The sequence below is a fragment of the Urocitellus parryii genome, chromosome 11, assembly GCF_045843805.1.
Source record: "Urocitellus parryii isolate mUroPar1 chromosome 11, mUroPar1.hap1, whole genome shotgun sequence".
In the NCBI taxonomy this organism is placed as follows: Eukaryota; Metazoa; Chordata; class Mammalia; order Rodentia; family Sciuridae; genus Urocitellus; species Urocitellus parryii.
This window is the reverse complement of record NC_135541.1, coordinates 10,610,121-10,636,945: the sequence shown is the minus strand read 5'-3', so window position 1 is coordinate 10,636,945 and position 26,825 is coordinate 10,610,121. Positions and strand designations below refer to the sequence as shown.

The 26,825-nt window shown below is 51.3% G+C and overlaps 1 protein-coding gene across 1 annotated transcript; it reads right to left on the bottom strand.

Annotated features, from left to right (window-relative positions):
• Positions 1 to 1,073: 1,073 nt before the first annotated feature.
• Positions 1,074 to 14,321, bottom strand: Necap2 (NECAP endocytosis associated 2). The gene is made up of 8 exons (XM_026400837.2): positions 14,214 to 14,321; positions 11,605 to 11,705; positions 8,980 to 9,084; positions 8,817 to 8,898; positions 7,917 to 8,025; positions 5,186 to 5,360; positions 2,068 to 2,143; positions 1,074 to 1,238 (listed from the first exon to the last, which is right to left on the bottom strand). Exons 1-8 carry the CDS (start codon positions 14,303 to 14,305, stop codon positions 1,190 to 1,192), a joined length of 789 nt encoding a protein of 262 aa, XP_026256622.1. The 5' UTR covers positions 14,306 to 14,321; the 3' UTR covers positions 1,074 to 1,189.
• Between the last annotated feature and the right edge of the window lie 12,504 nt (positions 14,322 to 26,825).

Genomic DNA, 26,825 nt, shown 5'->3' with positions numbered 1-26,825 from the left:
AGCAGAGCAGCCATGCTGCTAAAAACACACTCATCTCTGACGGAAGTAAAGATATTTATTTTTTAATCTTAAAAATCTGGTCCCACAAAAACGCCAGTACTTTTTCAGTTTGATGTTCTTAACCCTTAAAAAAAATCAACTGCGAGGTAAGGTTAACTCAAAGAATCATCAAAGGTGCACTCAGATAGATCAGTAATCCAGGCCACGCTGGACTCTGAATTCGCTGAACTTCTTCTTCCTTCTGTCATTCACAGTCCTTGAAGGAGAAAAGAAAATGAGAAGCTGTCTGCAGATAAGGCACTTCAGAAATCACCAGACAGAAAATCCAAGTCCACCAGGTACTGCGCTGCGAAGCTGAGCCCAGGGGGCTGCAGTGGGCAGTGAGCCAACCCAGCTCTGCAAGACCTTCCCGCCAGACCCTGCCCCACCTGGCTTCCAGCACCTTCATTGGCCTGTGCTGCCTGCCTGGCTGGAAGACAGAAACTAGGCAAGTGGGCAGAGATGAACACTGCCACCTGGCACTCAGGCAGCCGGCTGGCAGTGAGGAGTGACTTTAGAGGCCCTCGCTTGCAGCTACCCAGCAGAATACTCCCTTCTGCAAAGATGAGTTAGTGCAGGTTGGAGCAAAAGCAAAGCACAATACTAAAATCTCTTACAAGCCACTTAATCCTTCCAACATCTCCCAATGGCCAGTTTAAGCTATGGCCTAAAGATCTGGCAGAAATCAGGTTGGAGTCCCTCTTCTTGAAGGTACTCTGACTTAAGTGGCTACCAACAACAGGAGGCAGAAAGCCCCTGCCCAACAGAGATCCCAGGACACCCATCAACCCTGAGGAGGGCTGATCCGAATCCAGGCGCAAACTCAATCCATTCTGCTGCTTTGGGGGCTTGTGTTTAATGCGGGTCACTGAGATGAAGGCAGGCCAGTTTCAGAGTCTCCTGCACATCAAGAGACAGGGGGACAGGGGTTCTGGATCGTTTCTTCTCCTGTGTTCCGGCTGCATACCGAATCCCAGGAGACACTGCGACAGGGTGTTGACTTACTGCCCCCTGTGCTCAGTCTGTCAAGAAAGTCAGGCAAGGAGGGGAGAGTGGTGCTCCAGGGGCCAGCAAGGAGTGCTCGCCTCCTTCCCAGATGAGGCAGCGCCTTCCCAGAAGTCCAGGGAGGAAACAGGGCTCCGTGCTCAGGTCAAAATTGGACCCAGCCTGTGCCGGACTGAGTCTGGCTGGAAGCCGACCTGTGAGGGGAAGATGGGGTAGGAGTTCAGCTGTTTGAAAGCAGATTCAAGTTGGCTTTTCTTTGGCAGAAAGAGCTCTAAATAGCCCATCCCTAAATGGTTTAGAGCAGTGGCCAGGGACCAAGTCTGTGTGTACTTTTAGTTAATGTAAACTTTATTACAAAAAAAAAAAAAAAAAAAAAAAAAAACCCTCTTAAATTAGCTATATCATGTCTGTGGTGTTTTTAGAAGTAAAGTCCTCCTGGCCATGCCCACTTGTGTCCACACCCTCCGTGGCTGCTTTACTGTAGCAACAGCAGGACAAGTACCTGGACAGAGACCATGTAGCCCACACAGTCTAGACCATTCACTTCCTGGCCTTTAGAGAACATGTACACAGACCCCGATCCTAAAACCTGGTGCAACAGGAATTCGTGTCTTTCCACCTGATCCCAAGTGAAGGCTTGGAATCTTAGAGAGTCAGAGTCCTCTGAAGCCCAAAACCTAGCTCCTGATTCTTAGCCCAGCATTCCAGGTTAGCAGGGGACAGTGGGAAAAGAAGAGAGGTACTGGGACAAGCCAAAGCACTTGGTGAGATGGTTCGGACGCCCAAACAGATTTGCTAAAGATGGCCACAGGCAGTGGGCAGCGGTGAAAAGCTTTCAGAGAGGCACAAGAGAACAATATGCCACCCAAAGCAGGCACTCTGGGGCACTCTGTCCTCTGGCTGGCCTGAAAGTGTCCAAACCAGAGCAGATGCTCCCAGCACCAGGAGACACGTAGAGCAATCCTAAGTTTCTAGAGAAACAGCCCTGGTCCCAGCCACTTCAGAGAATGTGGCACTCCTTACCCTGTGGATTTGGTAAAGTCTCCCCAGATGTCAGCAGTAGCAGGCTTGGGCTGTGGCCAGGATTCAGTGGCACCTCCTATTTAATGTCCCCAAGTCCAACAGGTAGGGAGAGAAGACAAAGAGACACGGAGTCAGAGACCTTGGTGACTGGTGATCAATGTCATGATTCTAGGTGGCTGAAAAATACACACAGAGATGCTTGGGGCATCAGAATGCTGGTGAGTCGCCACATCTCTACCATCTTCTCCCAAGGCCTTGAGGGCCTCTGGGGAAAGGCAGAAAGCCACAAACAAGGCGAGGAGAGGTGCCAGAGCACAGCTGTCTGTCATTACTACCTGAGGCTGTTTCCCACCATGTACGCTGGAACCCATTTGAATGTGCTATGTCCTGTCTTGGCTACCTGCATGGAGAATTCCCCACCCAAATCACAAGCTCACCTTCACAGGAAGCCTCCTGCACTTCTGCATCAACCAACTGAGGAGGTTACATGTTAGACATAGGTCAAGTCCTGAGCCCCCAGCTATTCAGGGGGCAAGGAAACCCTTCCAGAAAAGGTGATTCAGCTACCTCCCATTCCCCCATGCTGCCAACTCTCTCTTCAGGAGAGTCTGTGTCTGCCACTTCTGCCTCCCACTAATTTGCTATTTCTCATCTGCTCTGAGCGGGGAGACTGGATAAAACAGGGCTCTCAATGGTGCAGCTTTAGTTTGCCAAGTGTTCATCACACACTACTGACACGAGCTTAAGCACGCCCGTAGCAGACCACAGGTCAAGACTAACCATGTGACTTTGTGCAGGTCACTAATGTTTTAGTTGTCCTGTCTCTAAAATGGGGATGGTAACGATGATTGCTTCCCAGGACACTGTGAGAAAGAAGAGAGTTAATGTTCTGGAATGCTCAGAATAGGCGCAGGACGCAGTGGTGTGGGTGATGACATTCATAAAACGGGAACTAACATCAGGCTTGTGCACCCAGCATCCTAGATATCGCTCTAAGTGCTCTGAGTGGATCAGCTCACTTGTTCCTTCCAGAAAACCTGTAACTGTAGGCATCACTGCTACCCCATCCTAGAGGTGAGAAAACAGGCCCAGACAAGCCAGCAGTCGCTGATGACTGCACAACGGAGGGCCAGAGCTGGACCTCAGTGGTCTGGTTCTGGAGCATACAGTGAGTGCTCCACAGATGTCAACTATTTGTGACTTGCCACTGAGCCATCCTGCCTGTAGACAAGCTAACTGTCTCACACACTAGGATAGAAGCTCCCCAGAGCAGGAGCTCGACGCTGTACAGACAGCACCCAACTTGAGGATGGTCTGATTCAGGATTTTTCAACTTAATAATGGGTTTATCAACTTTATAATGGTTTATTAAATATATTAAATACCTCTTCAACTTAAGATTTTGACTTCTGATGATTTTGCCAGGACATAACTCCATCTGTCATAACTCAAGTGTCTGCCCTTGCAGCATCCCCAGGGCTTAACACTCCATAGGACAGGTGTCAGGTGCTAAAAACGCATCAGCACCAAGGAAAGGCTAAGGTAGTGGCTCCAGCCACTCAAGTAAAAATGTAAAAGAGTCAAGTGTGGAAGCACAAGCTTCTGATCCCAGCAGATCAGGAGGCTGAGAACAGAAGGATCGACAAGTTTCAAAGCCAGCCTTGGCAACTTAGCAAGACCCTATCTCAAAATAAAAAATAAAAAGGGCAGGGGAGGGCTGAGGCTGTAGCTCAGTGGTAAAGTTATTGCCTTGCATGTGTGAGGCACTGGGTTCAATCCTCAGCACCACATGAAAATAAATAAAGATACTGTGTGTTCATCTACAACTAAATAAATATTAAAAATAAAGAAATAAATAAATAAAATTTAAAAGAGGGCAAGGGAGGGGCTGGGATTGTTGCTCAGTGGTAGAGTGCTTGCCTGGCATGCATGAGGCTCTGGGTTCGGTCCCCAGCACCATATAAACAAATTAAATAAACAAAATAAAGGTATTGTGTCCATCTACAACTTAAAAAAAAAAATGGGCAGGAGAGGTGGCTCAGCGGTTAAGCATCCCTGGTTTCAATTCCCAGCACACACACACACACACAAAAACCACAATGCAAATGAGATTGTAGATTCTTGCTCCCATCCTTGGCAATGGTCCTATGGCCCCACTTGGAGAAATAATGCTTAAAGATGAATTCCTGGTGCCAGCGCAGGGCTCCCTGACTGCAGTTCCTCTCAGCCCCCTGGCTGGGGTAGCACCACAAGGCAGAGGGTAGAAGTCAGACCTGCAGATAAAGCTGCCAGTGGCAGGGACTCTCTCAGGAATGAGGAAGGCTTCCTGCCTAGATGCTGCCTGAAGAAATGGGTGGCGTGGGGTAGAAAGGGGGCTGGTGACCTAGGTCAAGGCCAGGAGCATCATGCTGGGAAGGACAGTGGGCTGGGAGGGCTGGCGTCCCAGCACTAAGAACTTGAGGAACCCAGGGGCCTCTCCCAGGCTCACAGCACAGTCTGCTGAGGTAGCTGCCTCTCGCTTCCTGGGACCCCACAGCATACTAAAGAGCTCACTCCAAACTCAGTCTCCAATTTGAACTCCACTGCTCACCTTGGCACCCACCTCCCTGAGTATACAGGGCATCTAAATACCTGAGCCTGAGTCACACTCTTCCTCTGCCTGGAACACCAATACCTCTGCCCCTTCCTTCATGGTCCAGTTCCATGCCACCTCCTCCATGAAGCCTCCCAGACCATGTTGGAGGCTGGTGAACCAGGGCCACATCCATTTAATGCCTGACCCACCCCTCCCACTAAATGTGAGCTGACCTGTCTCCATCACCCACCCACTCAACACCCACAGAGGACTAGGAATCTGCATGCTGATGATTTCACAATAGCGAATAAGTCATTGTCCCTGCTTATCAGGGGAGGGCAGACGCCCTAAAGGAGAAAGCAGAAGGTGTTAAGGAACTGAGAACCCCTCAGTATGGGCAGGGTCCACTCTGTGGTGCCCTTCTTCTAGCCTGACATCGACAGGTACAAAGGGACACATTACTTAGTGTGAAGGATGGCAGCCACAAGCCCCAGCTGCTGGGGAAAAGGAAGTCGTAGGTTCACTGTCCACCCCAGCACTGACCTGTACCAGGAGCAACTGCTGGCTGCACAGAGGACCCTCCTGTAGACAACTGCTCCCCAGGGGGTGGGATCAGTGTGGAGGTTTTGCCCCCTGGGGGCGGGGGAAGCAGGCTCAGCCCTCCTGTGCTGGCAGGCCTGGCTCGGGGACTCCCGGTTCCTTCCTTCTTCTTTATGTTCTAAATGGAGAAAAGGAATGCAAATCAGTTCTGCAGAGCTCAAGTGATTCAGAAAACCTTATGAGGAGGGCCCAGGGGAGCTTCAAACCCCAACATCTGTATAACCAAAGGATGGTCCTTCCCCAGCACCTTCATTTTTAGGAGCTGTATCCAACACATCACAACTCGAAATCCATCACCAATGCGGTTAATTTTAAAGCCTAGAACCTGATTTCATTATCATCAGGGAAGTGAGCATCAAAACTATATTAAGCCAGTCTTGGTGGCATGTGACTGTAATCCCAGCTAGGCAGAAGGTCAGAAGTTCAAGGCAGAGGCAGAAGGTTAGAAGTTCAAGGACAGCATGGGCAACTTAGCAAGAGCCTTTCTTTTTTTTTTTTTTAATATTTATTTTTCAGTTTTCGGTGGACACAACATCTTTATTTTATCTTATGTGGTGCTGAGGATCGAACCCAGCGCCCCGCTCATGCCAGGCGAGTGCGTTACTGCTTGAGCCACATCCCCAGCCCAGCAAGAGCCTTTCTTTAAAAAAAAAAAAAAAAAAGAGAGTGAGAGAGGAGAGAGAGTGAGAGAGAATTTTTAATATTTATTTTTTAGTTCTCGGCGGACACAACATCTTTGTTGGTATGTGGTGCTGAGGATCGAACCCGGGCCGCACGCATGCCAGGCGAGCGCGCTACCGCTTGAGCCACATCCCCAGCCCCAGCAAGAGCCTTTCTTAAAATGAAAAGGACTGAGGATGTCGCTCAGAGGTGGACGCCTGGGTCCAACCCCCAGTACTATTTCACACCCACCAGAAGCCGACAGCACAGGATACCACTTCTGACATTCATGCACTGCAGGCCGGGTGGGAACGGGTGAAACTGCTCTGGAGAATTGTTAGAAAGAATCTATGAAGCTCCACACAGGAACTCCTGGTCCTGCAATTCCACGCCTGGAAGAAGCCTTGACAGCAATGCACACTCAGGCGCACCAGAGACACGAGCTGGGATACCCCCAGCAGCACTGTCCTAGTCATCAGCACAACAAACTAGATGCATTCCCACAAGGAACACCAGAATGAATCAAGCACGAGCAAGGACACCCTCCAAGTGTTACCCCAGGAAGAGAGCGGAGACATAAACAAATCAGAACAAAGCTTGCGACTCCACTCGTGAAAGTCAAGAACAAAGTCTAGGTATCAAAGTTGGGGGGTGGGTAGTTACTGGACGGGACCAGGGGGGACTTGCCCAGTGCTCAGTCTTCTGCTTCTTAAACTGGGTGCAAGTTTCTGAGCAGTTTTTGAAAATTTGCAGAGTTCCGCATTTATGATTTGGGTACTTTTCTGTACACACACCTGTTATACTTCAATAAAACTTGAAACAAAAATACCAAGCAGCAAATGTGAGCCAGAAGCTAGCACAAATGACACGGATGAGCACAACACGGCCTGCTGCTTGTAAGGAAGGTGGCAGCTGAGTCAAGTGGGGAGCCTGGCCTGCAGTGAAGGACCTCCGAGTCCCCAGGGTGAGGCCAGCCAGGCCAGTCACCTGCAGTCTAAGACTCCCGAGAGTTCCTACCTTCCTGCACCATGACATCCTCGTCTTTTCAAAAGGGGAAGAATGTTTAATTTATATGAGAAATGCCTAAAAACACTACCTGGCCCCCAGCTGATGGTCATTAAATGTTAGTTTCCTCCAAGCAAGGGAAAGAGGCACAGCTCATCCAGTCCACTGGATTGAAACTGCATTTTCTCCTAAGGACCAGCTGCCCAATTTCAAGGGTCCCAAATCATCACCAGCATGAAGCAGAAAAGAAGAGAAAGAGACGGTGAGTAAAGAGGAAAAGCATTATTCTAGAGTTACAAACTTCCCTCAGAAGCTGAACCCATTTGGTCCTTGGTGTCCCTGAATCACGACTCCAAATCCCCCCTTCACCAGTCAGCCAGGTAAAGCCAAAGTCTTGACAACCCCGGGCACCCCAACCTGCTCCCGTTCAACAGTAGCTGATGGGGCTGAGCCAGATGCCCAGCTGCTCAGACGCCAGGGCCAGGACGACTCGACCTGCAGAAGCTGTCCATGCTCCCTGCACTGCCCTGACAATTTGTGGCCCAGAGCTGCCCAGAATCTTCCTTACTCAGGGCATAAGCCAAGAGGCAAACTGAACTGACCCCTCCTGACCCACTCTCACAGCCAGGACACCAAGTAACCCACATTCCTTCTCAACTCACAGGCACTTCAGGTGCTCTCCCCTCTGACTGAAATACTTGTTCCCTTGTCCCTTGCCTGTGGGTCACTACTTTTAGGAAGCCTTCCTTGGGTCCCCCAATCATGGGCTTTGTGTCCTTCCTCTAGAAGTGCACAGCAGCAGGCATCCCAGGGTGGCAGAGCCTCTCCTGTGTGTGATCACGTCGCTGCTTGCTCAGCTCGACTCTGAGACCACGACAGCAGAGCTCTGTTCGGCCCAGGGCGAGCCCTGCACCAATGGAACTGAAGTGGGAGAAGAGGAACTCTGGGTCAGGTGGCCTCAAGTATGGCGTGACCATGGTCAACACAGCTAAGCGAGGGTAGGACTCACTGCGATGTTGAGCTTGATGGTCTGGCCCTCCTTGAAGCCCAGGTCTAACTTGGGGCCTTGGTCTGGGTTCTGGGCTTGCTTTGCAAACTCACACTGCTGTTTCACCCATCTGGGGAGAGAAGGAGAAGGAAACGGTCAGCTGGAAGAGACCCACTCCCAGGGAGGCTTGTGTTGAGGTACGGTGGGAGGTGGGGGCTCGGGCCCTGACGCTTTAGCAGCCACCTGCACGTCGGTTTCCTCAGCAGCACAACTGACAGCTCTAGTGAAGATGCTGTGAGAATTCATCGGTCCCCTACGCAGAGGGTCTGTGCCCTAGGGTCTGTGCGCTGGGCTCCAGGAGGTGAGGGGACTCGGTCCTTGCCTCCCCAGCCCTTGGCATGGTCTGCACACACCCCAAATGGCCATCTGTGGGATGCTGTCCATCAAGACAGATGCCCAGAAGAGGGCAACACAAAGGTCCCCTTTCCTCCTGTCCTCCTCACAACCTGTGACAGAGGCCAACCTGTTGGCAGTCAGTGATGGACACGGACCTTCCTGTCCTCTCTTTCATAAAGAACACCAGGGCATCAGCTGAGTGGCCTGGGAACCCAAGTGCCACTTATGACATCAAGGAAGAGCAGGCCCAGAGAGGCCAAGAGAGGCGAACAAGGACCCAAGCTGTTCAGGGGCTGGGGAGAAAGAGACAGGACGTTTCAAAGGCTGGGTCAGCTGACGGCGCTGGGGAAAGAAGACGTCACAGTAGACCAGGAGTGGCAGGGGGGCAGGAAAAGGCGGCTGCCTGAAGAACTCTCTGAGGCTCCGCCAGCAGGAGGCCACGCCCAGCCATTGGCGTCCTCTAACCTGGGAAGTCATTCTGTCCAGGGAAAGAAGGGGAAGCACGAGCCTCCTAGAAACACTCACTTGAAATGATCCTGCAACGCCACGTTGAAGTCAAAGGCATCACCCCGGTCCACAAAGCCAATCCCAATGAACGCCCGCCGCCCTGCGGAACAGCACAGTCAGCCCCGCTCCTCCGGAGGCAGAGGACACCTTTCTCAAGGGGGGCACCCAGACCCACGCGTACCATTTCCGTCCTCAATGCGGATAACGAAGTACCTGCTGGAATCCGTCACACTCTCCACAGCTGTGCCAGGAAACTGGTCCACTGGCGCCTGGGCAAAGAGCTCCCCTGAAAGCACAAGCTGGGGTGAGCCCCGAGCCCCGCAGCCTGGAGTCCAGCTCACGGCTGGGCCTCCCACCAGGCATCTCTGGCAAGACGGGCAGACAGGCAGACCTGACTCTGGGATCCCAATCCAATCCACTCTTGCTGAAGGGAAGACGTTGGAATGTAACTAAGGAAAGATCTCAGTCAGTGGTTTACAGGTGAAATCCAGCACCATTTTAATATTTTTTATTTAACTACCAAACATTCCAAAATCATATTACACGTAAAGCAATCCAGACTTCTTTTAAAATAAAAAGTTCTACTGATGCTGGGCCTCCAATCCCATGTGAGGATGCAGGGTGCAGCCACGATCCACCACCCACCCATTCCCGTTGCTTTACCCCCTGACACAACGTGCCGAAGCCTGAGGGCCCCGACACAGGTGAGTCCAGGCCTAGATGGATCACGCTTTTGCAAAAGCCAGTAGCTGAAGCAGGACTGTAAGAGGGGCCAGGGAGCCCTGTGGAAAGGAAGGAGGGAGTGTCTACACCCATGAGACTCCAAAGGAGGGTAATTTAACTCAAGCTCAGAGGCAGGGCAAGTGTGATTCGTTTTAAAAGGCTCCCTGGTGAAATGCACCCCCCATCAAGCATGGGGCTCCACAGTTGCGGTGAGCATATAAATCTGTGAGCACCTGCAACAGTTCTACGATCTCACATGCTGTCTTCATGGGTGCTTTAAGCACTTAACATTTTCTAGTGAGTCCTGTGGTCTAGAGGTTACTGGGTAAAGGGCTGGATTAAATCAAAACTGATGGCTCAGCGGGGCGAGGTGGCACACACCTGTAACCCCAGCAACTCAGGAGGCTGAGGCAGGAGGATCGCAAGTTAGAGCTAGCCTGGGCAACTGAGGGAGGGCCTCAGCAACCCAGCAAGAACCTGCCTCAAAACAAACAAACAAATAGGCTGGGCAATCCTGTATCCCAGCAACCTGGGCTGAGGCACAAGGATTGCAGGTTCAAGTCCAGCCTCAGCAGTTTGGCGAGGCCCTAAGCAACTCAGCAAGATCCTATCTCAAAATAATAAAAAGGACTGGGGATGTACCTCAGTGGTAAAGCGCCCTTGGGTTCAACCCCCAGTACAAAACAAACAAATGCTGATGGCACCAGAGTCTGCAATTATTGTCAATTTATCCACCCAAGTTTGGAACCTTGGGACCTAGACCTACCTGGATGCCTTTAGCTTAGAGGAATAATTCGTAAGCAGGGATCATTTTGCTCCCCTTCCCCACAGCGACATCTGGCACAGTCTAGAAACACTCTTGGTTGCTACAATTCAGGAGGTGCTATTGGAAACTGGCAGGTCAAGTCCAGGATGCTGCTAAATAGCTCACACTGGACTCATCAGCCCCAATCGTCAACAGCACTGAGGCTGAGAAACCCTGTGAGAAACCCTGGCCCAGAACGTTATACTCACAACCTCCTGGGTAAGTAAGCAAGGTTTGGCTCAAAACAGTGGCTGTCACATTAGGCAGTTAGGTTAAAAGTCCCCAAGTTTCCCCAAAAACAAGAGTACTGCCACACCCTAGTGACACCAACTGGGCCAGAATCCTCTGGCCTAGCCATGGCAGCCAATACTCACCTTGACAACACCGTGTTCCAAAGGAACAAATCCATGATGAGGTGCCTTGCAGTTCACAAGGCAACTGGCAAACTATCTGCTCACTTCCTATTTCCAACAATTTTGTGAGAGAAGAACCAATGTGATCCTCATTTGGAGGCCAACACTCCAAGGAACACGTGGCCCAACATCTCAAACAGAATGCGTAGTTGGAGAACAGGCAGCCGTTCTGCCTCCAGATCCTTGCCTTTTCTTCTGCTCCACTAAGGGGAATTTCCATGTGTTAGAAAAAGTAGCAGTTTGACTGCGTGGCACCTGAGCTGGCAATGGGTCTCAGGCTGGGAGACTCCAGTGTGCTGCCCTCCAGGGCTCACCCAGAGGCACTGGTGGCCCATGACTTCTAGGGAGATTTCCCCAGAAGCCCTATCTGCCAGCTGACCCCAGCACAGCTCAGCGTGGCTTATCCTCTTGCTACAGAGAGAGCTGAGGACAACAGTTTCCAGCTCCTTCACTTATCAGGCAGGATCGGCTCTGGGGAGTTGCCGTTTAGCTGATCAGCAGAATTCCTGAGGAAGGACCAGAGCTCAGCAGCTGTGCGCCTTTGCCCAGCTTGTCCTCAAGGCAAGCCCCAGGGCTTCCTACTTCCTACTGGGACCACTTTGCAAGTCTCCTCTCCTTGGCCTCCAAAATTAACAGACCCCCAAGAGAACAGGGGCTTGACAAGAAATACTCCTTTACACACTTGGGGGCAGTGGTTTCTACAATTAAGATCGGGGACAAAGGCAGCTGAAAGGTACACTTGAGGCTCCAACTCCCAGGATAGGTTCCCATGGCCCCTGAGCAGCCTGGCTAGGCCCAGTGGCCTCGTCCCTCCATCACGGGGAGGTGTGGCACCTCAGCCCAACACAGCCTCCCTTGCCTTTACCTGAGGTCCTGTCCTCTAGCTTGATGTAGGCCACCTGACCCTTCGCAGTGATCCGCAGCCGGCCACTCCATGATGGCTGGTCCAGCTGCCACTCCGAGGCCCTAAGGGGACAAAAACCACTGAGCCTCTGCCAGAGACCGTTGCTCTCTTTTTCCAATGCTGGGGACAAGAATGGAAAAGGCTGCTTGTTCTAGACCAGAGGTGGCAAACTTTCTGTCAGTATTTTTGGCTTTGCAGGCACCACAGCGTCTGTCATGACTAGACAATTCTGGTGTTATAGAGAGAAAGCAGTTGCACAATACAATAAAGCATGCTGGTGCTTTGAGTATTTTAAGCAAATATTCTACAGAGCATGGCTATATTTCAAAAAAACTATAGACACTGAAATCTGAAATTCATATAATTTGCACAGTGGGATATATTCTTCTTTAAAATTCTTCCCAACCATTTAAAAAATGTAAAAACCACACTTAGTTTGTGGGCCATTCAAAAACGTAGTGAGTTTGGGGCTGGAGTTATGGCTCAGCGGTAGAGCGCGTGCCTTGCACATGCAAGGCTCTGGGTTCAATTCTCAGCACCCATAAAAATAAATAAATAAATAAAGTTATTGTGTACAACTACAAAAAAAATATTTTAAAAAACCAACAAAGTGAGTTGTAGCTTGACAACTCTGTTCTAGACTACAGACCTTCTCCCAATAGAGATTTCCTCCTAGTTTCCTCTCCACAGAGGAAGCAGCTGGAGGGCCTATTGTTCCTGTGTAAGTCCTGTCCTACTGATATGTCCCTAACTCTGAGTCCCCTTCTTGATCTGGCCTTGAACTGGAAGAAGCTGCACACCAGGGTGGTCAGAGTGACCAGTTGGGACCACTGAGACCATCTTGAAGGAAAAGTACAATCATTCATAGACAAAGAAAAGACCAGAGCCTGAGGCTACATGTGAAAAAAGGAAGTAGATGCTTAGGAAATTCTCAAAGGCAGCAACTTTCCTTAAACTCAGGAAAGCATGGACCTACAGAGATAATCTCATTTGCTGTGTGTGTGTGTGTGTGTGTGTGTGTGTGTGTGTGTGTGTGTTACCAGGGATTGAACCATTGAACCCAGGCCTTTGCACAAGCCATGGAAGCAGGCTGCCACTGAGCTACACCCCCAGCCCCCCATTTGGCACTCTTAAAGCAATAACTTCACATTTTAGTTCTAAGCAGCAGCTCAGTGAAAACTCCCAGACAGTAAGAGCCATGGGTGTTTCCAGGAGGCTTTTCTTGGGAAGTTCCTAAGCATAGGTCAGCTCTCAAGAACTTGGATGAAGGCTGTTTTGAAGACCACAGAAATGCAGATGCTCAATTCGAAAGTCAGCAGACTCAGTTTCAGTTCCCCTTACTCAGCTACAGCCTAAATCCTAAGATTCAAGCAAAGAAGAGGTCAAAATGCCAGGGCTGGCAGTTTCCTCAATGCCAAACCAGCCAGGGCTAGTGTTTGGTAACTTCACTGTCTGCAATTAGGTGTTCAATAAAATACCTGCTCGCTAGAAAATTCACCATGGCTTTTGTTACACAACTGCAAAGTAACAAGAGGACAGATATTTAGACACCCCACCATTTTACATTGTAGGTCAATCCTGTATTTTCAAAAAACTTGCACACACATTGCCTTCAAAAGCCACTCCATGGCCAGAAACACTGGCACATGCCTGTAATCCCAGCAACTCTGGAGGCTGAGGCAGGAGGATTCCAAGATAGAGGCCAGTCTCAGCAACTTGGCCGGAGACCCTGTCTCAAAAAAAAAATTTAAAAAGGGCTGGGGATGTAGTTCCGTGGTAAAGCACCCCTCGGTTCAATCCTCAGCTCCGCACTACCCCCCCAAAAAATGCCACACCCCATTCAATGGCACAAAATAGCCATGAGCTAGGTTATCTGTTTCAGGGATCATCTTTATTCCTCTAGTTTTGACAGGTATTTCAAACGCGAGATAACAAATAAAATCATACAGTACAAAAGGGTATGCAGAGACTCTCCAGCCCTGGTTCTGCTCCCCGGGACGGTTACCGGGTTCCTTCCCAGAGACACCCATCTACGCGTTTACAAGCACAGGGTGGGGATGACACAAGACAGGTGCGGTGGGTCCCTCCCTGCCACTACGGCTACGGCCAAGGGTGAAATGCGCGCCAGGGAAGCCGGTGGCAAAGGGCCCCTGGGCTCAGCTATCCGCTGGAAGCTCCGGGACGGGTCCCTCCAGCCGGTTCTGGGTTCCCTTCCCTCCCCTCGGGGATTTCCGCCAGTGACAGGTCCCCTCCCCACTTCAGGCCGTCCAGGATCCCTTCAAGGCCACCGGTCGGCGCGGAAGTCGGACACCCACCACCACTCCTGGCCAAGTTCGGGACACCGGCAGCCCACCGGGGTCCCCCTAGGCTAGGCTCTGACGCCCTCCCCGTCGCCAGGCGTCCCCCGCGTCCCGCTGAGACGTCCCAACCGCGGGTCCCCTCCGTGGTCAGGTCTCCAACCGGGAGAAGCCGCAGCGACATCACCCCTGCCCCTAAACCGGGGAGGGCCGCCCTCGGCTCCCGCGGTGGGGCGGCGGGGAAGGGGTTTGGCAGGGCTAACGGAAAGTCACCTGTATCCGCGGTTGGTGGCCCGCGGTGGGATGCGGTAGACGTGGACCTCCGGCTTGACACAGAGAACAGACTCGTACTCGCTCGCCTCCATCTCGACGCCCGGAGCCCACCGGACTTCCGGCTCCTTTCCCCGCCCCCATGGGACCGGAAGCAGTGCGGCTCTATGACCAGGCTCTGGCTAGAGCGGCAGCTCGCGGGCCTCAGCACCCCGTTCGCCTGCGCGCCCTCTGCTGGAGGCCGTAGCTCGGGACACGCGGGCTGCGTTTGGGCGCCTGGCGCTGACTTGAGGACCAGGCGCCTTAACCGCAGAGAACGCTTCAGTGCAGACCCAGCCGAACGCGTAGGGTGATTGCGGGTCATCGTCCGCCTCTACTCCAGCCCAGGGGCGCAGCTGCTGAGATGCAAAGCGTAGCCCGCCCTGAAGCTCCTCCGTCCTCCAGCCCCTTGCTTCTGCTGCTCTTCTGCCTAATACCCTTCCTTCCCCTGAGGCTGGCCAGGGTTCTAGCGAAATCCCGCCCGACCATCCTTCTGGTCCTCGCTGCAACCTACTCCTGTGCCCCCGGCTCTGGTGGCCCGGCTCAAGAAGGAGTTGTATTGGAAGAAGTGAAATTTAGTGACATAACTGATTGATTTATTTTTTGACCTGGGATTGAACCCAGGGGAGCTTTACCACTGAGCTACACACCCAGCCCTTTCTATTAATTTTTCTGTTTGAGACAGAGTCTCGCTAAGTTGCTTAAGGCCTCACCAAGTCGCTGAGACTGACTTGCAATCCTCCTGCCTCAGTGTGAGCCACTGTGCCAGGCTGTGACACAAGTAATTTTAAAACAATTCCTGCCTTAACTTGTTTTAATTTCTCTTCTCCTCCCTCTCCCTCCCCCCCCCACCTCATTTTTTCTTCTCTTTCTTTTCTTCTTTTTGATGCTGAGGATTGAACTCGGGAGAGTTTCAGTTTACCACTGAGCTACACACTCCGTCCTTTCTATTAATTTTTTTGTTTGAGCAGGGTCTCTGTAAGTTGCTGAGGCTGGCCTCGAACTTGTGATCCTCCTGCCTGGGTCTCTGGGCTTAACTTGGATTTCTTATAGAACATTTTAGGTGATACCATACCTCACCTTAGTCAAATTCTCAAATCCATTCTCTCATTTATTCCATAAATATTTTTCCAGTGTCCACATTGTCCTATGTGGGGTACCTCTGATCTCAAATCTGTGACTCACTGAATATTGTTTTTTGGGGGAAGGAGCCATACTGGGGATTGAACTCAGGGCTACTCAGCAATTGAGCCACATAGATAGGGTCTCACTTAGTTGCTTAGGGCCTAGCTTTGACTGAGGCTGGCTTGAGACTCTTGATCCTCCTGTCTCAGCCTCCCAAGGCACTGGGATTACAGAGGAGCGCCATTAGGCCCAGTTTCACTGACTATTCTTAAACCCTCTCCTTGGGGCTAGGGATATAGCCCACTTGGTAGAGTGCTTGCCTTGCATGCACAAGGCCCTGGGTTCAATCCCCAGCACCACAAAACAAACCTTTCTCCTCTCTCTGCTTTTTACTCTGTATAAGCTATTTGTTAAAGGATTGACATAACTTTTTTATCAATGTAAAATATATATGACATGAAACATACCATTTTCACCTTTATTTTTTGTTTCGGTGCAGGGCCTTGCACATGATAAGCGCCTGCTCTGCCACTAAGCCATAAGCCCCAGTCATTTTAACCATTGTAAGTGTACAATCCTGTGCGATTATGAACATTCACAGTGTTGTGTAACCATATCCTAGTTTCCAGAAGTTTTCATCACCCAACAGAAACCCTGTCCCATTAACTAATAACAACCAACTCCCCCTCTGCAAACCTGGGTGACCTCTATTCTACTTTCTGTGTGTATGAATTTGCCTATTCCAGGTACCGCAGACAGGTGGAATCAAAGGACACTTGTTCCCTCCCATCCCTGCCCTGCTGGGCATTGAACCCAGGGTCACTCTACCACTGAGCTACACCCGGCTCCTTTTATTTTCATTTTGAAACAGGGCCTCACTAAGTTGTCCAGGCTGGCCTCCAACTTGTGATTCTCCGGTCTCAGCCTCCTGAGTCACTGGGATTCCAGGTGCACACCACAATGCTTGTCTTTGCGTCAGGTATCCTTCAACTTCATATAATGTTTTCAAAGTTTGTTCCTGGGGTAGCATATCTTCTCAGAATTTTGATCCTTTATTAAAAGGCTGAAGGATATCCCGTTGTGTGTATAGACCACATTCTGTGCCTTCATTCATTATTGATGGACACTTTGGACATCACCACCTTTCGGCTGTTGTGAATAGGGCTCTGGGAACACGGGTGCACAAATATCCGAGTGTCTATTTTGGAGGAGGTGCCCAACGGTCTTCCTCAGCAGCGGTGACATTTTCCATTCCCTCCAGCAGTGGACAAAGGTTCCAGTGTCTCTACATCCTTGCCAACGCGGGTGATTTTCCATGTTTTTCCGACTCTGTGTAATAGCCTCTTAATGGGTGTGCAGTTCACCTATTTTTTTAACTTCTATGTGCAGTGACTTCTCTTCTAATTTCGATTTCACTCAATTCCCTGATTCTTTGGGGAAGAAATTAAGAAATTGCCCAGACAGTGGGGGGTTCTTCTTCCTGGTTCTCGGATCCCGTCTCATTTTCTGAAGTTCCTACAGTGGCAGGCTTAGAAGACGGAGGAGAGAGGCGGACAGCAGAGGGAAGGGGAGGGACAGTCCCACACGGAAAGCTCTGTCCCCTCCCGTCCCCATCTTTCTTTGGGCTTGTCTGCTGCGGGCAAGACCGTGTCCCTGCCAGCTTTGAAGCCTGTGCTCAGCAGCACGGGGCCTGGCACCGAGTGAGCCTGGGGACGGGCCACCAGGTTATCTTTCTCAGCCTGACATCTTGAATCAGTGTGTGCCCAACAGCTTAGGGGAAATGGGGTCTCCTGGGAATAGGGCATAGGGACGCGTTGAGACAGAGAAACTTGCAGCCGGGAGAGACCAGCTTGCCAGAGCCAAACTTTGGGAGGGTGGTCACCTTCAGCACCCAGGTCCCCCCTTCCTCTCTGTGGCCAGGCTGTGTGGAGGCCACCTGCTGGGACTGTTGGTGGGTCTCGGGTCTCAGCACACAGCTGCCCCAGGTGGGAGACCTTGCTCTTCACGGGTCACCAAGGCAATCCTTTCTCTGTGCCTGAGCAGCTGGGTCTTAGAAGGTGTTCAGAGCACTTTCCACTCTGTATGCCGGGTGCTGGGTGCTGGGTGCTGGGTGCTGGGGCTGCTGAGGCAAGGCCCACCCAACCCCTGCCTTCCTGGGGCTCCCAGAGGGAGAAGACCGAAAGAAAAACCGTCATTTGCAACACAGAATGACAGATGCCATGATGGAAAAAAGTCACAGAAGGCCAGGGAGCACAACCTGGGGCCGGCGGACAAGCCCCCTGGGAGAGGTCACCTTGACATAATCCCTCCTGTGAGGTAGGCAGGGCAGCGATTGTCATCCTCATTGTGTAGTGAGGGCCTCTAAAGCAGTGCTGAGCCTGGGGAAGGACACGACCCTGTAGTTGGAGGAGGGCAGAAGGTCCCTGACCACGTGACTGGAGGTTCCGAAAGGCGTTCCTAAGCCCCTGCGGCTCAGGTCACCGGACCTGCCATCCACTCCCAGTGTAACCACCTGGCACCCAGCAAACGGCCCGGTGAAACCAACAGGCAGAGGACAGGCTCGGGGGCCACAGTGTGAGAGGAGCTGAGCACGGTGTCGTCCAGCCAGCCGCTGCCTGGTAGGTCCAGGGCCAAGCGGGGACAGATGTGACTGAGCTTTGTTGGCAGCCTCCAAGTCGCTTATCTTTCTCATGTGTGTGTGTGTGCTTGTGCATGTGTGTGTGTGCGTGTGCGTGTGTGTGTGTGTGTGCATTTCTGTACTGGACAGTGAACCCAGGGTCTCACACATGCTAGGCAAGATTTCTACCCCGGAGCTACCTTCCTGGTCCATTTTATTTTTTGTTTTGAGACAGGGTCTCACTTAAGTTTTCACTTGAACTTGCAAGTCTCCTGCCTCAGCCGCTAGAGTGATTTGTTGTTGTTATTGTTGTTTTTAAAATAATTTTTAGTTGCAGATGGGCACAGTATCTTTATTTTATTTATTTATTTTTATGTGGTGCTGACGAGCGAACCCAGTGCCCCACACATTCGAGGCAGACACCTCTACCAAGAGCTGCAACCCCAGGCCTCTTGAGTGATTTGACTGTGCTGTTGTATTTTCCTAAACGTCTCTATGAGAAATACCAGCATTTCTCAGATAGTGGTATTGAGGGCCACTTATAAAAATAAAAGGGCTCTTGATGCTGAAACAATCTTGGAAAAGATGTGTGCTTCCCTATTTCAAAACTTACCACAAAGCTACATAATCCAGACTGCAGCAAGGCGTTAAAGAGACACATATACAATGAAATCGAACTAAGAATCCAGATATAAATCCTCACATTTGCAGTCAGATGACTTTCCACGAACATAGCAAGGCTGTTCAATAGGAGGAAGAGGCTGGGTGCGGTGGCGCACACCCTGTAATCACAGCACCTCAGGAGGCTGGGAAGGGAGGATCCCCAGTTCAAAGCCAGCCTCAGCAAAAGTGAGGCACTTAGCAACTCAGTAAGACTCTGTCTCTAAATAAAATACAAAATAGGGCTGGGGATGTGGCTCAGTGGTCCAGTGCCCCTGAGTTCAATCCCAGATTGAACTCAAAAAAAAAAAAAAGAAGAAAAATCTTTTCAATAACTAATGCTGGGGTGAGATATGCTCAGGCCAAAGAACAAAGTGGGATCCCTACCTCACACCATACCTATGAAGCAACTCAAAATAGATTATAGGCCTAGGCTTAAAAGATAGAAGAAAAATGTAGGCAAAAATCTTCAAGAGCTTGGATTTGTTATAATTAAAAAATCTAATGGATTCTGAAAGATGATTCAAAAAGCACAAGAGAATAAATAGACAAGTGGGACTTCAACACAATTAAAACACTTCATGCTTCAAAAGACAGACACGTGAAAATATAATGCTCAGATGGGAAAAAAATCTTTTGTAAATCATACATATGATAAGGGAGTCGTATCGAGAATTTACAAAGAGCAAGTTATCACGAAATAATAACAGGACAACCCAGTATAAAACAAAGGCTCTGAGTATAAACCTTTCTAAAAACGGTATGCAGAGAGCCGAGAAGCCCATGCAGAGATGTCCAACATCATGAGCTGTGGGGGAAACGCAGATCAAAGTCACAATAACAACTTCCATCCACACACACTAGGATGAGAACACTAAGAAAAAGGTGGGTAATAACAAGTGTTGGAGAGGATGTGGAGACAGTGGGACACTCGAGTGCGGCTGGTAGGCATGTCAAACGAGGCGGCCACATTGGAGGATGGTCTGGGGATTATTCAACAGGGAAAACATGAAGTTATCATGTGACTCAGCAATTCTACTCCTAGGTGTATACCCAAGCGAAATGAAGGCATGCTCGCACAAAAACTTGTGAGTGTCTGTAGCAGCTCCAATCATAGTAGCTACAAAGCTGAAAGGAGGCAAATGTCAATCAACGGGGTGAATGACAGATTGACACATCTTAGCGCATCCATTCAAAGGAACATGGGGCTGGGAGGGTAGCTCAGTGGTTCAGCACTTGCCTCCCATGTGTGAGGACTGGGGTTCATCCCCAGAGCCACAAAACATAAAGAAGGGAATGAAATTCTGATACTTGTTGCAAAATATATAAACCTTGAAAAAACACCATGCCCAGTGAAAGAAATCAGTTACCAGGGACCACAGGTCGTATAATCCCACCTGTATGAAATCTCCAGAGGAGGCAAATCGATAGCATCAGAAAGGAGATAACTGGCCAGGTGCCGTGGCATACACCCAGCGGCTCGGGAGGCTGAGGCAGGAGGATTGCAAGTTCAAGACGGGCCTTAGCAATTTAGCAAAGGCCTAAGCAACTTAGGGAGACCCTGTCTCAAAATAAAATGTAAAAAGGGCTGGAATGTGGCTCAGGGGTTAAGCGCCCCTGGGTTCAATCCCTGGTCCCAATTAAAAAAAAGAAGATGAGTAGATGAGCGGTTGCTGAGGCTGGGGGTGAGCTGGGAAGATGAGTGGCGATGGCCGAGGAGTATGCAATTGGGCGGGAGGGGATGATAAAAATTGTGGTAACAGGTGGACAGCTCTGAACATGTTCAAAGCCCCTGGACGGTGCATCTTTAATGGGTGGATGTGTGGCCTGTAAACTATATCTCAGTGAAGCAATTAACAAAGAGAAGAGCAAGGATGATGGGGGACACAGTCTGCATTGGCCAGCCCGGCGCCAGCTCTGTCCTCGGATTCCATGCCCCTCTGCTGGGGCTGCCCCTGGTCTAAAGTCTCAGTCAGCCACAGGTGGAGCTGGGCCCCCTCTGGGGCTTCTGCCCCCTTAAAACCTCAGCCTGTGGAATATCATGGGCCCGAGGATTCTGAGGTCAAGGCTGCACATTCTCAGGTGGAGACAGTGGACAATGGGCAGGTGTTGGGGGGCCTCGGGGGAGATTTTCCCAGCTGGACATCCACCTTGGGAGGGGAAAGAGAGGGGTGGGGGGAGAGGAATTCCAGGGGAAGGGAGGGGGCTTGGCCACAGCCCTGACCCCTCTGTGCCAAGTGACAGCCTGTGTCCTGTGGAAGGCTGGAGATGTCCCTGGGGTGAGAGGTCACCTGAGAGTTCTTTGCACTGTCGGGGTGCAGGGGGAACAGCAGGAAGGAACTGGTGGGGAGGAAGAGGAAGCCAGGAGCTGTCAGGGGCGCCTCCTCTGGGTCCCTGGTAAATTGTGAGAGGCACCAGAGCCCCCAGGGGACCCCCTGCCCTGACCTGGAGGGTGGCCCAGGCCCAGGCGCTCGGTTGCATGGGCAGCATGGCCCAGCTCCTCACAGGCAAGATGGTGCGGAGAGTGAGCAGCCGAGGAGCCGGACAGGCCTGGGTTTGAACCCGTTTCCTCTGCAGAACAGCCATGTGCTATTGAACAAGGCTCCGGGCAACCCTGAGCCTCAGTTTCCTTATCTTTAAAAGAACCGTTGACCTCACGGGACTGTTAAGGAGAATACAGCTCACAAAGAGAAAGTTCCAGCAAAGAGGAGATTACCCCATGGACGGTGGCAGGCCTGCGCTGGGTTGAAGTGGAAGAAGAAGCATCATCAAGATTCTTCAAGGTCATGGATCTCCCTGAGGGATGGGGAGGATTGACCCCTGGGAACTAGTTAACCCCGTCTGTGTAGGGCCTACCAGGAAAGCTGGAGGCGAGGTGGGTGGCAGAGCCAGGAGACCCAGGGAGGGGCCTTTGATCCTCACTAAAGGGTGGGTCCAGAGCAGGGGCTGTGGGTCTTCAGCAAACCACAGATTGCCATTGGAGACCACGGGGCCCCCAAGACAGAGAGATGATCCCAATTCCTGTGCCTTAGTTGCATTTAAGAATGTGGCATTCAGGGCTCAGTTGGTAGAGTGCTTGCCTCACGGGCACAAGGTCCTGGGTTCCATCCCCAGCACCAAAAAAAAAAAAAAAAAAAAGAAAAAAGAATGTGCGGTGGTGCATGTCTGTCATCTCAGCAACTTGGGAAGCTGAGACAGGAGCGTTGCAAGTTCGAGGCCAGCCTCAGCAACTTAGAGGGACCCTGTCTCAAAATGAAAAATAAAAAGGACTGGGAATGTGACTCAGTGGTTAAGCACCCCTAGGTTCAATACTCAGTACCCCCCCAAAAAAACAAATAATAATAACAATAACAATAATAATAATGTAGAGTTTTCCTCTATGTCAGCAGCAGTTATGACATTCATGGATTTTCTTTAAAGTCACACTATTTATTTTATTTTATTTTATTTTTTGGTACTGGGGTTGGGCCCAGGGGTACTTACCCAATGAGCTACATCCCCGAACTTTTTATTTTTTATTTTGGGATAGAGTCCCGCCAAGTTATTGAGGCTAGCCTCAAACTTGCAATCCTCCTGCCTCAGTCTCCTGAGTGACTGGAACTACAAGCATGCACCCCTGCTCTTGGTCCCGCCAGAATCTAAAAGACTCTGAGGATCCTGCAAGAAAGAGCCTGTTTCGTTTTGAACTCTGCCTTTATTCTTCATGCAGCATCTTAAGGGACCGGTATTCCAACGAACAACTTACAGGAAGTGGCCCTGTAGGGGAAAGGGCATGGGTTTGGGAATCCAACTGGCCACAGTCCCAGTCCTGCTCTGTGACCTGGCAGGTATTGGACCCTGGACACGTTTCTTTGCCTCCCAGAGCCTCCTTTCCTTCAGGGTCAGGGTGAGAACCAGGAAGACACGGGGGTGTCTCGCAGGAGGCTGGCTCTCTGGTTTTACTGCCAGGCCTGGTCCTGCTGCACCCTGATCCAGGCCCTCTCCTCTGCAGGTGCTATGTGGGCAGGCGCGTGGTGGGACCGTGACTGACTCTCTGGGAGAACCCAGTGCTGATGTCCCTCCCTCGGTACACTTGTTGGCCTGGGCACAATGGACGACAGAAACACTCAGATGTACATGGAGGACAGGACCAAGGCTCCAGGGGGCCAGCCAAGTCCTGGTCTGAGTTCCACAGGAAAGGGGACCGATGCGGAACCCATCGCATCAGGAGCCAGCCAGGTAGGGACCTTCACCCCATGTTCTAACTGCTCCACTCTTTCTGGCCCCTTTCCCTTTCCCTGTCCAGCCTTCCTCCCCAACTGCTTCAATTAAGACTGTAAAGTAACATCAAGCCCAATTTAAACTGGACCAAGCAGGAATGAGAACACGTGAGCGTGGGTAGCTAACAAATCCATCGGTAGAATTCAGGTGTGGCTGGATCCAGGCGCTTGCTCTGCCTTCCTCGTTGGATTCATTCTTAAGCTGGGCTTCCCTGCAGGATGGCAAGGGTTCCCCGGTCACCCCAAGCTTCCGTCTTCCCATCTTACACCTTCTGGTTTAGCATCCCCAATGGGAAGAGAACCTTTTTACAACAGTCAAAACAATTCTCTGGTATCATGGTCACTGACCCAGGCTGTGGTCACATGCTCATCCCTAAACCAGTCACCATGGCAATGGGAAGGGGAATGGGTGTCTTGGTACAATGGAGACAGAGTTGGGAGTTGGCTCCATGGAACCCCAGGGACCCAATGGAGAAGGAAGGGTGAACCAATAAATAGCCTATTTTTTTTTTTTTTTTGGTGCTGGAGATCGAACCCAAGGCCTTGTGCATGTGAGGCAAGCGCTCTACCGACTGAGCTCTATCCCCAGCACCCAAATAGCCTATTTGTAGGTGCTTTCGTGGCCTCCAGCCCCCGTTTTACCCTTTATTCCCTTGGCAGTTACTGGGGGTCTTCCATGTTCCTGCCCAGCCCCCGGCCTGCATCCTAATGGTCCGTGTTAGATCATCAGAGTTGATTTGGGCTCACAGTTTCAGAGGTTTCAACCATTCATGAGGGCTGGCCCTGTGGCCTGAAGTCAGTAGCCGCACAGTAAGGAGAGAGCGCATGACATCAAAGCCACTCACCTCATGGCCAGAGAAAAGGAAGAGGAAGGGGTGGGGTCCCACTGTCCCTTAAAGCACCCGCCCTCAATAACCCCAAGACCTCCCACGAGGCCCCACAAAAGGTCCTCCCAATATGCCACCCTGGCACTATCCAAACCCTTCTCAGCCTTTCCACCAAATGTGTTTCTTTTTGAAAGTGCCCAGTTGGTGGAGTGTGGGGCCACAGGCCTGGAATTCCCGCAGATCGGGAGGCTGAGACAGGAGGCTCTCGAGTTCAAGGCCAGCCCTAAGCAGCTTAATGAGGCTGTCTCAAAATTAAAAATGAAAAGGACTTGGACGTAGCTCAGTAGTAAAGTGCCTCTGGGTTATATCTCCAAAACCCTTCCAAAAAAAAGAAAAAAAGAGAGAAAGAAAAAAGAAAAGAAAAGAAAGAAAGGAAGAAAGAGCCCACTAGTATGAACTGGAAACTCAGAGATCTTCCTCCACACCCCATTTCCTCAGGGCTAAAGACCCACTGAAGGCCCCTGGCATAGCTCAGTGGGAGAGCAGGTGCTTAGCGTGCATGAGGCCCTGGATCCAAACTGCCAGCACTGCAAAGTCACCATCAAATACACTTCCCTCCATGCCGGGCACAGTGGTGCAAGCTTGTAATCCTAGTGACTCTAGAGGCTGAGGCTGGAGGATCAAGAGTTTAAAACCAGCTTCAGCAAAAGCAAGGCACTAGGCAGCTCAGTGAGACTCTGTCTCTAAATAAAATACAAAGCACAACTGGGGATGGGGCTCAGTGGTTGAGGGCCCCGGAGTTCAATCCCCCCGGTATCCCACCCCCCACACCAAAAAAATACTTGCCTTCTCTCCTGGGGCCTCTGTTGTAAAGGCTCCGGCTGGTGCAGGCAGAGGGCCTGGAGGTGGGGAGGCTTGGAGGGAAGCTGGGCAAACGCTCTGGGCTTCCTTCACCGGGGCGTCATTTATTTATTCAACAAGCACAGTCTTGGGATCCTGTCTGGTCACGTAAGTAGCTGTGTGACTGTGGGCGTATCATGACACCCCCCATGTTTTTTGGGGTTTTTTTTTTTGGTACCAGCGATTGAACTCAGGGACACTCAACCACTGAGCCCCATCCCCAGCCTTACTCTGTATTTTATGTAGAGACAGGGTCTCACTGAGTTGCTTAGAGCCTTGCTTTTGCTGAGGCTGGCTTTGAACTTGGGATCCTCCTGCCTCAGCCTCCCGAGGCGCTGGGATGACAGGCGTGCGCCCCTGCGCCCGGCTTCATGGCACCCCCTTGGACCTCACTGGCCTCACGTGTGTGTGGTACAGATGACTGAGTTAGGTCCCTGCCTCATGCTAGGCACCCACTGGGGTTGGCTCCCATCAGAAGCTTGTCTTAATCACAGTGTTATCAATTAGCTCAAGGAGGCAGGTCACTGGGAATTCGCTGACTCGGGTGAGGCTGGGGGCTGAGTCCAAGTCACGGCTCACAGGCACCCTGATGTGACAGGGTGATAGACCCCGATGAGGACCCAGACGGTGAGCCAAAGCTGTGGACCCCGGAGGTCCTGAGGTCCCCAGGGGCTCTCTCTAGCTGCTCTGGGGCATTCCCCGAGGCTCAGGTGCTAATCTGGACTCCAGGTTCAGGAGGCAGCCTGTAGGGCTGAGTGACAGCTTCAGGCTGGGCCTGGCCCTGCACCGGGCCTCTCCTCCAGCCTCTCCTCCGGCCTCTTTGGTGGTCCTCACCTCTCCCCAAAGCCTTCCCCAGGAGCCAGGAGGACACCCAGGGAGAAGCACCCAGAACCATGCCCCCGCTGGCCTGGAGCGAGGCTAGCCCTTGAGCCAGCGCCACGGCCAACTCTGCTCCAGGTGGTGTTTCCAGATGCCGCAGTCACGGGTGGTGGGAAGCAGCCTCCATTGGCTCCAGGAGGGCCAGAGAAGGCGCCCGGACACGCAGCAGCATCTGAGGAGTGGCCTTCGGAGGAGCTAGGGACCCACGAGCAGAGGCTTCCAGCAAGTTCAGGGTGAGCTGGGGGCTTCCCGGAGAAGGGGTCCCGGAGAGAAGCCCCCCCTGTAACCCTCCTGGGGGAGAGAGAGAGAGAGAGAGAGAGAGAGAGAGAGAGAGAGAGTGAGCTTGCCGAGGGGCCGAGAATCCCAGCCCAAGGCAGGGCCAGTCAGCCACAGCCCGGCCCTGCTCCACAGCACAGTCACACAGGTCATTAGTGTGGGCCAATGTGTTGTCTGAGCTCCCCCCTTAGACCACAGACTTCTGCCGTGGGTCAGGTCAAGGGCATTTCTGGGTCTCGCCCGCCTCTTACCCCTCATGCCTGGAAGTATACCCCGCACACCCGGTAGATGCTTGCTCACTGAGTAGAATAATGAACAACAACAACAAAAAGGCCCAGCAACACGCAAAGATGTACATGATGCAGTCACTATTCTTTTCTGAATATTGTATATATTCTGAAACTTTTCTAGAGTGAGAATGTATTTTTCTAACTAGAAAAAAAAAAAAACTCAAGAGGCAGACAGAGGTAAAATGGAAGGCCCGGTGATAAGGAATAGTTCTAGCTGTTATGATTTAAATCTGATTGACCCCGGGGTGCTTTGCCACTGCACCACACCCCCAGCCTTTTTTATATTTTATTTTGAGACAAGGTCTTGCTAAGTTGCTTAGGGCCTCACTAAATGGCAGAGGCTAGCCTCCAACTTGCCATCCTCCTGCCTCAGCCTCTGGAGTCACTGGGATTCCAGGAGTGTGCCACTGTACCCGGTATAATGAAAACTTCTAAATCACTTCCTGCGCTTGAAATTTAAAAGAGAAGAACCAAAGTCTAATCAGATTAGAGACCTCTGACACACATACCACATACCATGCGAGTGGAAATACAAACCATTTCAACACATCTGTTTTGACCACTTGTTTGAACTGCCTTAAAGCTGTCTTTCGTGGTCATTGAGGTAGCCATTCCCCCAGACTCCTGGCAGCCACTTCAGTGTTTACCTGGACACCAGCGCAGGAGGCACTGCACTGGAGTGTCCTGGAAGCACACTCCAAAGACCTGGGAGGGCTTTGCCGAGTTGGCAAGTCGAGGCTACT

Bases quoted from the DNA above. Each gene is read 5' to 3' on its own strand.
- Necap2 (XM_026400837.2), bottom strand. From the start codon at position 14,305: ATGGAGGCGAGCGAGTACGAGTCTGTTCTCTGTGTCAAGCCGGAGGTC. The intron at 9,085-11,604 runs GTAAAGGCAAGG...TTGTGCTTTCAG, and splicing joins GCTAGAGGACAGGACCTCAG to GGGAGCTCTTTGCCCAGGCG. The intron at 8,026-8,816 runs GTGAGTGTTTCT...TTCTCTCCCCAG, and splicing joins GCGTTGCAGGATCATTTCAA to ATGGGTGAAACAGCAGTGTG.